This window comes from Bufo gargarizans, chromosome 4 (genome assembly GCF_014858855.1).
Source record: "Bufo gargarizans isolate SCDJY-AF-19 chromosome 4, ASM1485885v1, whole genome shotgun sequence".
Taxonomy (NCBI): domain Eukaryota; kingdom Metazoa; phylum Chordata; class Amphibia; order Anura; family Bufonidae; genus Bufo; species Bufo gargarizans.
Window position 1 is genome coordinate 353020921 of NC_058083.1, and position 14095 is coordinate 353035015.

The window sequence follows — 14095 nt, forward strand, 5'->3', positions numbered from 1 at the left end:
GGCCTCCACAGTCAACGGACCTGAACCCAATCGAGATGGTTTGCGGTGAGCTGGACCGCAGAGTGAAGGCAAAAAGGCCAACAAGTGCTAAGCATCTCTGGGAACTCCTTCAAGACTGTTGGAAGACCATTTCAGGTGACTACCTCTTAAAGCTTATGAAGAGAATGCCAAGAGAGTGCAAAGCAGTAATCAAAGCAAAAGGTGGCTACTTTGAAGAACCTAGAATATGACATTTTCAGTTGTTTCACACTTTTTTGTTATGTATATAATTCCACATGTGTGAATTCATAGTTTTGATGCCTTCAGTGTGAATCTACAATTTTCATAGTCATGAAAATAAAGAAAACTCTTTGAATGAAAAGGTGTTTCCAAACTTTTGGTCTGTACTGTATATATATATATATATATATATATATATATATATAAAATGATCGAACCACTCAAGATTCGGTTCAGTTCAGGTTTGCAGATTTTTTCAAAAAGTTCGGTTCAGATTTGTTCGGTTCAGACTCTTCTCTCCCCAATCCCCCCTCCCCAAGCTCTCAAATGCAATGACAGAAATAGTAAATGATATCTGACTGAGGGTCCATTCACACAGCTGTCTGTTTTGCGGATCCACAGATCCGCATTTTGTGGACCACACATTGCCGCCACTTAATAGAAAATGCCTATTCTTAGAATAGGACATGTTCTATTTTTTGGGGGGGATCGAAATTGCAGACCCGGAAGCATATGTATTTACTCAACTGTTTGACTCAAATGTAATGTGCATTGAGCCTTAAGCATCAAATTTTACACTTATGGCATATCCACAGGATATGCCCCTCCACTGAGATCACTACTTTTGTACTATTCTCAGGAAGGATATAGCACCCTTTGGCTATGAGATCTGTTTCATATTCTTGCATTTGGAATGATTTGTGGTTTCTCTTGGTATCCATCAGCTAACAGTAGATTGGTATGGATCTTCAGTGAAGCTATAGGCCAAGTTCCTGTTCATTTAGAATTTTTCCATACATTTTTGTCTGGCAAAAATAGGAAAGAACTAAAAAAGGCCAGAATAAAGATTTAATCAACCAAAAGATTTATACAAAAATGTCTTAGGCCTAGTTCACACGAACGTTTTTTTTGCGGGTGTACGGGCCGTTTTTTTGTGTTCCGTATACGGTCCGTATACGGAACCATTCATTTCAATGGTTCCGCAAAAAAAACGGAATGTGTTCCGTATGCCTTCCGTTTCCGTTTTTCCGTTCCGTTGAAAGATAGAGCTTGTCCTATATTTGGCCGTAAATCACGGGTCGTGGCTCCATTCAAGTCAATGGATCCGCAAAAAAAACGGAACACATACGGAAATGCATCCGTATGTCTTCCGTTTCCGTTCCGTTTTTTCTGAACCATCTATTGAAAATGTTATGGCCAGCCCAATTTTTCCTATGTAATTACTGTAAACTGTACATGGCATACGGAAAAACAGAACGGAACAACGGAACGGAAACGGAAACACAACGGAACTCAAAAACGGAACAACGGATCCGTGAAAAACGGACCGCAAAAAACTATAAAAGCCATACGTTCGTGTGAACTAGGCCTTAGGCCTAGTTCACACGAACGTTTTTTTTGCGGGTGTACGGGCCGTTTTTTTGTGTTCCGTATACGGTCCGTATACGGAACCATTCATTTCAGTGGTTCCGCAAAAAAACCGGAATGTGTTCCGTATGCATTCCGTTTCCGTATTTCCGTTTTTCCGTTCCGTTGAAAGATAGAGCTTGTCCTATATTTGGCCGTAAATCACGGGTCGTGGCTCCATTAAAGTCAATGGGTCCGCAAAAAAAACGGAACACATACGGAAATGCATCCGTATGTCTTCCGTTTCCGTTCCGTTTTTTCTGAACCATCTATTGAAAATGTTATGCCCAGCCCAATATTTTCAATGTAATTACTGTATACTGTATATGCCATACGGAAAAACGGAACGGAAAAACGGAACAGAAACGGAAACACAACGGAACTCAAAAATGGAACAACGGATCCGTGAAAAACGGACCGCAAAAAACTATAAAAGCCATACGTTCGTGTGAACTAGGCCTTAAATATAGGTCTTTGGATTTTTTTTTTTCCTCCAGGATAATTTTGACTTCTCTTTCAATAGGGTCTCCTATCTCACAACGAGCTAAAGTTAATTTTCTACAGCAGTACAGAGATGATTGGTCCTGCAAGGTAATCATTAAGTAGCCATGGCTCTCACAGTTCTATGACAAGACTAGTGCTTACCAAAGCCCTGAGTACACTTAGGTCTGCTACAGTTTTAATCACACTGACATATATCTAAGGACATTAATTGTGAGACGTGGGTCTTGGGTAATTTGAAATCCGAAGAGCTTCCCTGATTACTCAGGAGCAAGTACAGTCACTGTATTTGCATGCCCATTATATGTGCATATGCTGCAATCACGGTTCCAGTTCTAGGCACTGCATGTGAAAAACCCTGAATCCAGGTTTATATGCATTGGACAGAGTGGTAACCCTAGGAGCATACCCTTAAACATGCACATTTTCTGACCACATTGTGCGACTAGTATTTTACCCATTTTATTCACTACAATAGTATAAATTGATACTGAAATAATTTACACATCAAGAAGCAAAACATGTCAAAAACAGCACAAATGTATTGTAAGTGCCTAAAAGCACCTGTAAAGTTAGCAGACAAGGTTCTTGTTTTTTATTCACTAATGTTTCTATGTAATTCCTTTCTCACCTGTCTTCTATACATCTAATATCTACATCTCAGCCTATCTATCTTTGGCATTTGAGGTATGTCATGTACATTCATATAAAGTGTAATAGTGATTGCGAGAGTTCCAAGCTTCTCATAGAGTTCCCTTTCTTTTGATGACTTAAGGGAAAGGAAGAGAATTATTTCCTGTTTTTCCTAGGTGTTAGAAGAGACCAGCCACACATTCACCTAGACACCTCTGGTAGATTTAAAATTTTAATTCTGCCAGGTGTTAATTCCTAATGAAGGGCTATTACACTGGTGGCTTGTGACACACCCCTTCCTCATGGCACCTGTGGTCTTCCTTGTAGGTGCAAACATTTAGATATTTACATAGACTCTCACTTAATCTGATGGGTAATCAATGTGAGAACTGGTTGACATGTTTTCACCAATCACAGAGGAGAAAGACCCAGATCAAAAGAAACCCTCCGCCAATCCAGACAATCTCTGCAAGGGCAATTGATGTACTCAACAGTATGTCAGTGGGATTACAGCCTCAGCAGACCTAAGTGTACTCAGGACTTAGGCAGGCACTAGTCTTGTCACTGCACTGTGCAATATAACCATGAGTACTAACGGAACTGAAAACTTTGCTAAAAGTATACCATGCAGGACCGATCATCTCCTTACTGCTGTAGAAAATGAACTTCAAGCTGGTAGTGAGAAAGGAGACCCTACAGAAAGGGAACTTAAAGTTACCCTGGATGAAACGGATTTATGGAAACGTTTCAAAGAACTGACAAATGAAATGATAGTCACCAAAAATGGCAGGTGAGTGTATGCTACTGGAGCCTGTATATGTTATTGATAAGCAATAGAGTTAATATCACAGATCTAATGTTAAAGTATTAGTTCAAAACAAGCTCTAACATTTTACACCTTATACATATACCGTAATTATAGCTTCTGGGTGACTGACTACCTGCTCCTGGTACAATGTACTGATTGGATTTGTCTGAACATCATATCTTAGTGCTATCTGCTAATTTTTAACATTTAAACCAGATTTTTTAATTATAGGATGTGCTATCCATCTCCATGTGGAGAATTCTACAAGAATAGGGTGCACATTAAAGGTGGTTATTAAAAAATGTCCAAATCAAACACTACATATAATAAGGGGCCAGGTATTGTGGTTAGTATTACCGATTTTATTATACTGTAGAAAATATTTAAAATATTTATCTTCTAATTGCAGACATAATAATTTGGGATTTGATACACTTTTGAATTTATGAAAACTTTTATTCGCGGTGGATTATAAAAACAACTTACTTTACTGTTTTGGGTGGCTACTCTTTGTCCTTCATCTTTGTAAATTTTGTTTAAGCAGAGCAGGTCAAAACTCCTATGTCATACATTCATAAAATGCTAAATTGTTATTTTACCTTCTGATATTTAACTGTACAGTATTCCTAGACAAAAAGTTAATATGCATAAACCAATTATTAAGATCTGAACAATTACAAGTATTAGCATTTGTAATAATTGCCCAGTGAGTGGAATCAATAATATAATCAATAGTGTTGATATTAATTGTTCATATAAAAAACACACACACACATACAAACATTTTCTGCAGCCTTTACTGTAAGGAATGGAAATGATCGCTGCTTGTGATTGCTTACTAATAAACTTTTCCTGTGATCACTGTACTTGCAGTTTAAAGCAAAGAATATTTACTACTTTATTATTTCATTTTAGGAGAATGTTTCCTGTTTTAAAAATAAGTGTCACTGGTCTAGACCCAAATGCTATGTACTCCTTCTTGATGGATTTTGTGACTGCTGATAACAATCGGTGGAAATATGTGAATGGAGAGTGGGTGCCAGGTGGGAAACCTGAACCACAGGCTCCAAGTTGTGTCTATATTCATCCAGACTCACCCAATTTTGGAGCCCACTGGATGAAAGCTCCTGTTTCCTTCAGCAAAGTCAAACTAACCAATAAAATGAATGGAGAAGGACAGGTAACATATTTTAATTACATACTTTTTCATAAAACCAAATAGCTAAATGAAATATATAATATATACTATAATGAAAGCTAGTATATTTGAAGGTATAGCTTGGCATACTTTTTATTTCATAACTTATATTATTTTATAAGTTTATATTGCAACCAGATACTCTCCCACACCAATTATATCAGGACAACTGTAGGCTTAAATTCCTAAACTTTGGTCCAAGATTTATTTCTCATTAGAAGATTTAAATTAAATCCTTTGGAACTACATATGGAGGTGTTAAGTAACTCAGTTTGTAAAAAGATATAACTGTAATAGTAATACATCACATGGAGTTATATATTTCTTATATATGATGAAGCTTATGATCACTATAAGTTCCGTCAGAGAAAGACACAATTAGGGCTCATGCACACGAACGTTGTCTTGCAGTCCTTTTCTAACGGATCCATTGTTCTGTTTTTTTCCCCTCTGATTTAAGTCTTCTTCCGTTCTATTATTCCACAAAACATATCCGTATGGTTTCCATAGGCAATCCATTTTTTGCGGATCAGAAATGGAAACAGTAACTTATTAATCACCAAACAAATGAGCAATATGGGCTGGGCATAGCATTTCTACAGTAAGGATCCGCAAAATACGGATGAAATACGGATGACATACAGATGTGTTTCGTGTGCGTTCCATATTTTTGGTGAACCCATTGACTTTAATTGGACTTCGGGCCGTGATTTGCGGGCAATATTAGGACATGCACTACTTTTTGGCGGAACGGAAATACGGAAACGGAATGCACACAGAGTGCCTTCCGTTGTTTTTGTGGACCCATTGAAGTGAATGGTTCTGCATACGGTCCGCAAAAAAAACAGAACGGTAGCAGGGAGAAAATACGTTCATGTGCATGAGCCCTTAGGCAGATATGCAATACATTTATGCCAGAGCACACCATTGTAGGCTAAATAATCTTCCGTATTCTGTGTGTATATTAAAATCCTGCACGTATAAAATGTTATATTTCATTTCAGATAATGCTGAATTCATTGCATAAATATGAGCCCAGAATTCATATAGTACGTGTTGGTGGACCACAGAAGATGATCACCAGCCATTCATTTCCAGAAACACAATTTATCGCTGTGACAGCTTACCAGAATGAAGAGGTGCGGATAACAATATATCTACATATTATTTTTTTGCTTAACATGATTAGTATATTGAGAATTCCTTAATGCAAAATAAATTATTGGGTCAGTGAGTCCATAACCTGCTTTTGGTGATTGGATGCTTATTTTTATAAAAATAGTTTTTTGGGGTGTTTTCTTTGTCTTTTTTGTCCATGGCAATTGTGTGTCGTATTTTAGCAAGCTTTACTCTTTTCAACTTTTAGTAAAGCATATTACTTTCTACTTATATAAATGCCTTATACTTGTGTAAGATTTGTCCTAAAAGCTTCCTGTCTGGACATACCTATACAGGCGATTTTTTTAAAGTGTCAGAAGCAAGGCATGTGATTACTCATAGTTGATTCTGATGGTATAGTTTATGAGAAGCTACACCCCTAAATCCTCACCTACTTCTGAAAATTCACATGTATGTGCTGGAAAAACAGACAACTCACCATAACAATTTTCTACCTAAGAGATCTATTTATTAGTCTACCGTACTTCTCATTTCAGATGTCACACTGTTAAAAGATCATCACTCATATTATATAATGCTTGCCATTTACAGTATTACAAAGTCTGACTTACTGGGAATGTATGAGACTACAAAAAATGGTTGTGTTTCAAATACACTGGCACTATTGTCCGTGGACCATAACCCACCAAAACGAATCACTACAAACTATTTCTCAGTCATTGAAACAGGAATCAATGTCAATTTTCAGTTTTTTTTTTAATATTATTTTCACAACTACAAGTTCAGGGCAAGATCATATCTGCATTGGAGGCTCTGTTCTTGCCTCCATCGCAGATTCCATTAAAAAGACCTGCATGCGGACTTGTTCGTCCAGCAAAAAAACTGGTATCCACTCAGCGTCATCTAGGTCAGTTATATGCCCTATCCGGCACTTTTGTTAGAGGAGCAGAACAATGGAATAAAATAACGGAGATGTAAAGCTGGGCAGAGACAGATGATCCCTGTCAGCCAATCAACAAATAGATGACGGATGTCCTGTAATTACAGTGTTCTGGAGTAAGGATTGGGGGGTGCAGTGTAAGAAACTTACTACACAAGTATAAAGCATGACCATTATTTTCACCATGATTTTTTATTTTTTTGTATCAGATAACTTCCCTTAAAATCAAGCACAATCCATTTGCCAAGGCTTTCCTTGATGCAAAAGAAAGGTTAGTGAGTTTGACTTTGATTTTATACAGTTTACTATGTTAGATTATATATAATAATTAAACTAATACAGCCTTTGTTTGGGTTTGACAGGAGCGATCACAAAGACTTCATTGATGAGACAGAAAACAATCAGCAATCTGGATACACTCAATGTAAGTAGGAATACTATCTTGTTAATATAGTACATGGGTAAATAGTTCAGCTGTAGAAAATGTCTTCATAAGGGCTCATGCACATGTTTGTGTGCATGAGCCCTAACTGGATTATTCTTATAGCATTTCAGTAACATAAGTTGGTATTTGCTGTGTCTTCCAGTGGGCAGTTGGTTGATTCCTGGTTCCAGCTCACTGTGCTCTTCTACCAATCATCATTCTCAGTTTGGCACTCCATTACCTCTTTCCTCAGCTCATGGCTGTGAAAGATATACCACGCTGAGAAATCACAGAGCATCACCTTATCCAAGTCCATATACGCACAGAAATAACTCTCCTCGTAAGTAAGATGAAGATGCTACATTCATGAAAAATAGATATATCTGAACTGTGGACAATAAAATTAGCATAATGGAAGAACTACAGGACGGCGACAAATACAGAAAAATATTCCTTAAAAAGTAGATGAATGAAGGAGCTACTTCACAGCAACACACCAGCAGAAAAATAATAATTAAAAAGTAGATGATTGACAATGTTACAGAACGGCAACATTACTGTAAAAAAAATCAATACTTTTTTTTCTGCCGTTTCTGATTTGCTATTAGTAGAAAAGGAGCATTTTTTAGGATTATTTTTATTAGAAATATAAAGATTTAGCAAACAGTATGCACACAGGCCATGGCGGAGGGTGAGAATTCTGAACAGCGAGATGAGGGTGGCCCAGAGTACATTCAGTTATTCAGTACTGGGTGTCAATGGCACGAAGTTAACAAATCAACAAGAAAATGGCTTGTGTGTTATTTTTTTAAATGGACTGTATGCTAAATTGTTTTTAAATATTTTTTCTACAGCAAGTTACACAGAGAATGCATCAGCATGTCTTCCAGTATTTCAGTCAAATGAGCACTGGCCTGGCTTACCAATGCAAACTCACAACGGGATGTTATCATTAAACCACTCAAACAGCACTCCATCTAGCTCTTGGTATGTATTAATATGTGAACAATAACGGAGGTTGCGCAGAACAAGCAATTATTAGAGGGATTGTCTCACTTTGGCAAATAGTACTTACTATGCAGAGAGAGTTTATACAAGACACTTACTCATTTATTATTAGCCATATTGCTTCTTTTGCTGGCTGGATTCATTTATCCATCACATTATACACTGCTAGTTTACATGGTTACGTCCACCCTGCAATCCAGCGTAGTGGTCCTGCTTGCACACTATAGGAAAACACACCAGTCTATGTGAGCATCCACACTTCTGGTCACCCCCCACGCTTCTGGCCACCAGAGAGGCTCGCACTTTTTCCAATAGAGTGCTACCATGATCACCACTGATGGATTGCAGGGTGGTTGTAACCATGGAAATGAGCAGTATATAATGTGCTGTAAAAATTAATCAAGCCAGCAAAGGTAGCAATATGGATAATGACAATACATTAGTAAGTGCCTTGTATTAACTTTATATGCATGATAAATGCCACTTGCTAAAGTGAGACTGTTGAAAGGATATATTGAAAGGATCTGTCATGAATATCATGCTCATGGTACCCACCTGATGGATCCCCAATGTCTATTGCTGGGAAAAATAGGACAAAAAGGATTTTTAACATGCTTGATCATGTGTTCCCCCAGGAGTAGTGTTAGGCTGCATTCACACGTCAGTATTTTTCTATAATCCGAATTTCGGTCCGTTTTTTGCGGATCCGTTGTTCCTGAAAATGTTTCCGTATGTCTTCCGTTTTTTGCGGATCCGCAAAAAACGGAAACATGTATGCATTTCAATAATCAAATAAAGTTGTTTGGATTTCTTTGAAAAAATAAAAATAAAAAAAATTTTGTTATGTGTTTCCAGGAGCGGATTCTGCATAAAACGGATGACATACGGAATGACATCCGAATGTCTTCCGTTTTTTGCGGATCCATTGACTTTGTATTGTACCAGGATCCGAATTTTGCGGACAAGAATAGGACATGTTTTATATTTAAACGGACATGCGGAACGGAACAGGAACGGAACATTGAAAATGAATGGGTCCAGATCTGGTCCTGATCTGTTCCGCAAAAAACGGAACAGATCAGGAAAGAAAAAACAGACATGTGAATGGACCCTTAGAGTGCTTATATTCATATATGAGCTAGAATAAATGTGTAATCAATAGCAGGTATTTGGTCTGTCAACCAACAGAACATCATGTTATTCATACTTATAGAGAAATAATAGATGTATTCTTTAGATTATGGTTGGCTTGTATTGTTGTTGTGAATGCTATCCACAGACCTTACACAATTAAGAAATCACAGTAAATCATAAACTTGTAATGTGATTGGAGCAGGCATAGTTAGATTAAAGGGGTACTCTGGTTATAACACATTAATCCCTCTCCACAAGATAGGGCATAATTATTAGATCAGTGAGGGTATGACCACTGGTAGACCCACCAATCATGAGCCCTATAGCTCCAAAATGAAAGGAGCAGCTGGTTGAGCATGCCCCATGCCACTCCATTCATTTTCAATGGGATTGCTGGAAATAACTGAGCTCTATAATGTTCATCATCCTTGTTGAAGGGGATCACAATCCTGAGGGAGTAGGTAGGTAGGTGTTCTGAGTTCTATGTATTACTAAAGTGATGTAGGACTCAACAGATGCATTTCTATTACCTGGCACATCCATTTGGATATTTGGACACTTGTCAGCTATGCATTCAAGCCTGCTTGCACAAAATTTTCATGACAGCAGGAACAGAGTCGATAGACAGGCGGGGGGATTGTGTCTTTACTCTGTATAATGTGTCTCCGAAATTGACCCCAGTGTCATCTGTGTGTTGGGGTTGAGTTCCTATAAGGCAGCCACTGACTTCCCAGGGAGTCATCCCAGCTACACAGCTATCCCTGCGCATTACAAAATGTTTGTCATTGTCATTATCTCCTATGCATGCTGCATCTCTAATTTTCTATCGTCTCTGAGCTGGTGGCTGGAGATTAGCTGTTTCCCATATAATACACATAGAGACAGAAGTTTCTGGTTCATTTCTCTCATTCACTCAGAATCACTCACTATAAATAACATAATAGTCAATTAATTAGCAGCATAAATATGAATAAAGCTCTTGGGGGGAGATAGAACACATTTATTAGCAGTTGAAGCTGGTGAATTATGTCTGTCTGCTTGTTTCTCGCTGCACTTCCTCCTTCCTTTTCTCCTACCTCTCCATAGACTTCTATGGGGTAAGAAAATCTGATCCTTTAGTGAGCAGACAGCCTGTCTTTAGTAAGTTTTAATTAGTGATGAGCGAGCATGCTCGGCCGAACTGCTGTTCGGCTCAAGCATCGCTATGCTTGGCAGATCCGAGTGCTCGGCCGAATAATTCGGGTGCTCAAATACAATTTAATGCAATGGAAGTCAATGGGAGAACCCCAGGCACCCCCTGTTTGGAAGAGAAGAGAAGAGAGTGTCTGGTTCATAAAAAAGGTTAGAAATTGATGGAAACCTCATCAGAATGGTTTGGCAACAGCATTAAGAGGCTAGCTGGATGCATCTTAGACTCCCATTATGCATAACATGCAATAAACAACCACGCAAAGGCCATATGCCAAAAGCCAGGCATGTGCAAGCCATCAATCTATCCATGAGACAGATAACAGTCAGCACACCTTACAATGGAAGCCTTGTGCACTATGAGATATTCCAAACCAGCTCTCATCTGACTGAGAGCCAGAAAGCCTCAAAGTTATTCTGTTGGATGGCTTGGGTGGACCTGCACACCTAAATCAATATCATTAGGGCGACAAAAAGTTTTCTGATTATCCTAACATAATATTCAATAACCATTCTTTACAGTTTTGTCATGTAAAAACTCATTTGCATAAACATTGGCATATGGGAAAAACATGCAAATGAGCAGAATCTCTTATGAACAGTGCCGTCTATTAGTTGCATAGTGTTATGACAAGACTATTCACTCACAACAGCGAATAGTCTTGTCATAACTCTATGCAACTAATAGAGGTCGCTGTTCATGATTCATGAATCATGACTCATGAATAGCGCCCTCTATTCGTTGCATAGTGTTATGACAAGACTATTCGCTGAGATAATATTCGCTATAATGCTCTATATTAGTTTTTTAGAATGTTTGTAATATTCTAAAAAACTAATATATAGCAATATAACGAATATTATGTAATAATTATGTAGTAAGTCAGTGATAATATCTAACACTGGAAAAGCTGGGTAATAACTCAGTGTAGATCGTAAGTTATTGCCCAGCTTTCCCAGTGTCAGATATCATCCTAGTCTAGATCGCGAATATTCTAATCGCAAATTTTCATTGCAAATTTTCCATTCAAAAGGCTACACTAATAAGCTTGTCATAAGACTTAGTCTAATATTCTTGTCAGAAGACTATGAAATCAATAAATGGCGCTATTGAGTTGTGAACAGCACCCTCTATTGGTTTCATAGTCTTCTGACAAGAATATTAGTATTGTCATAAGACTGTGAAACCAATAGAGGGCACTTTTTATAACTCAATAACGCCATCTATTGGTTTTCATAGTCTTAAGACAGCTGAAAAGCAAGGCAGATTCTGCTCATTTGCATGTCTTTCCCTTATGACCATGTTTATGCAAATGTCTTTTTACATGACAAAACTGTATAGAAAGGTTATTGAATATTATGTTAGGACAATCAGAAAACATTTTGTTGCCCTAATGATATTGATCTAGGTGTGCAGGTCCACCCAAGCCATCCAACAGATGCAAAATAACTTTGAGTTTTACTGGTTCTCAGTTAGATGAGAGCTGGTTTGGAGTATCTCATAGTGCACAAGGCTTCCATTGTAAGGTATGCTGCTAAGGCTACTGTCACACTTGCGTTCAGAGCGGATCTGTCTGGGGTCTGCACAGACGGATTCGCTCATATAATGCAGATGATGCATTATATTTTAGAAAAAATTGTGAAAAAGTGTGAAAGTAGCTCAAACGGATCCGGAAAATTGAGCCATATTGTGTCAACTTCAAACGGATCCGTCCCCATTGACTTACATTGTAAGTCTGGACGGATCAGTTTGCCTCCGCATGGAGGATCAGTTTGCCTCCGCATGCTGAGCAGAGCGGAGGCCAAACGCTGCCAGACCGATGCATTCTAAGCGGATCCGCATCCACTCAGAATGCATTAGGGCAGTACGGATGCCTTCGGGGCTGCTTGTGAGAGCCTTCAAACGGAACTCACAAGCGGAGCCCCGAACGCTAATGTGAAAGTAGCCTAAGCCTGTCATCTGTCTCACGGATAGATTGACGGCTTGCACATACCTGGCTTTTGGCATATAGACTTTGTGTGGTTGTCTGTCGTACATAATGGGAGTCTAAGACGCATCCAGCTATCCTCTTAATGCTGTTTCCAAACCATTTTGATGGGGTTTCCATCCATTTCTAACTTTTTTTTATGAACCAGATACTCTCTTCTCTTCTGAGCAGGGGGTGCCTGGAGTTCTCCCATTGACTTCCATTGTGCTCATTAGAACACACGAGCGTACCGATGTGTTCGGCCAGAGCACACGAGCACTTTGGTGCTCGCTCAACACTAGTTTTAATAAGTTAGATTTATTTTTTACAAAGAAAGGGTGGGGGAAAGGGTAGTTGATTACCCTAGAACAAGGCATTTTTTCTTTGATATAGTAAATGACAAAAGATTGATTTAGGCTACTTTCACATAGCGTTTTTCTTTTCCGGCATAGAGCTCCGTCACAGGGGCTCTATAACGGAAAATAACTGATCAGGCATATTACCATGCATTCTGAATGGAGAGTAATCCGTTCAGGATACATCAGGATGTCTTCAGTTCAGTCATTTTGACTGATCAGGCAAAAGAGAAAACCGTAGCATGCTACGTTTTCATCTCCGGCGAAAATAACTGAAGACTTGCCTGAATGCCGGATCCGTCATTTTTTTCCATAGGAATGTATCAATGCCGAAACCGTCCTTCCGGTCTGCGCATCCATTTTGCCTGATATTCCGGATCCATTTTGCCTGATGAAACCGGATAAACGGATCCGGTATTGCAATGCATTTTTCTGACTGATCAGGCCTTTTTCAGACCGATCAGGATCCTAATCAGTCAGAAAAATGCCTGATCAGTCAGAAAAAATGGCATGCGTTTGCATACAGTTTGCCTGATCAGGCAGGCAGTTCAGGCAACGGAACTGCCTACCGGAATCAAACAACGCAAGTGTGAAAGTACCCTTACCATTTTGGAAAAGTTGTGTGAAAAGTTCGAGACCATATAACTTGTGCAACATATTAATACATATCTCTTCTCATTCTTTTTGCAGTCAGTATCCAAGCTTATGGTCTGTGAGTAACAGTACCATTGGAACATTGACACAAGCAGGAGGAATTGTCAATGGTCTGGGATCTCAGTACATAAGAACTTCTGCTCACTATACACCATACAATCAGATAGTTCCTTCACCCTCTCTGGGATCTCCTTTATATGAAGGTGGAAGCACAGACATAGAAGACAATCAGTATGATGTTTCAGCACATGACAGACTGGCACCATCTTGGGCACCAATTACACCACCCTCATTGTAAATGCAAAGGACAATTTATTTTATGGACACTATAAATGATGAATAGCTGTTGGCTATTATGAATATTTTCCTGTTACTAACATACTGATGTAATGTTAAACAGTTGCAAAGACATGGGTCTTTATAAAAAAAAAATATATATCTAATTCAGGTTATAAGGATTAGGTAAAATGCATGATGTACATTATACAAAACAGATAATTTGCAATTATTTATAAAAACTAGCAGTGGTGTACTTTCTA

General features: G+C 38.5%; 1 protein-coding gene across 3 annotated transcripts; it reads left to right on the top strand.

Moving 5' to 3' along the window:
* The first annotated feature begins 3344 nt into the window (after positions 1-3344).
* On the top strand, positions 3345-13854 carry LOC122935950 (T-box transcription factor T-like). 3 transcript variants are annotated; one of them, XM_044291914.1, is made up of 8 exons: positions 3345-3550; positions 4484-4748; positions 5771-5905; positions 7035-7096; positions 7188-7253; positions 7420-7589; positions 8104-8236; positions 13593-13854. In XM_044291914.1, exons 1-8 carry the CDS (start codon positions 3345-3347, stop codon positions 13852-13854), a joined length of 1299 nt encoding a protein of 432 aa, XP_044147849.1. The 3 variants fall into 3 exon arrangements, with proteins under 3 accessions (XP_044147849.1, XP_044147848.1, XP_044147850.1); XM_044291913.1 differs by having other exon boundaries at positions 7188-7249; positions 7413-7589; XM_044291915.1 differs by lacking the exon at positions 7420-7589 and having other exon boundaries at positions 7188-7249.
* Positions 13855-14095: the final 241 nt, after the last annotated feature.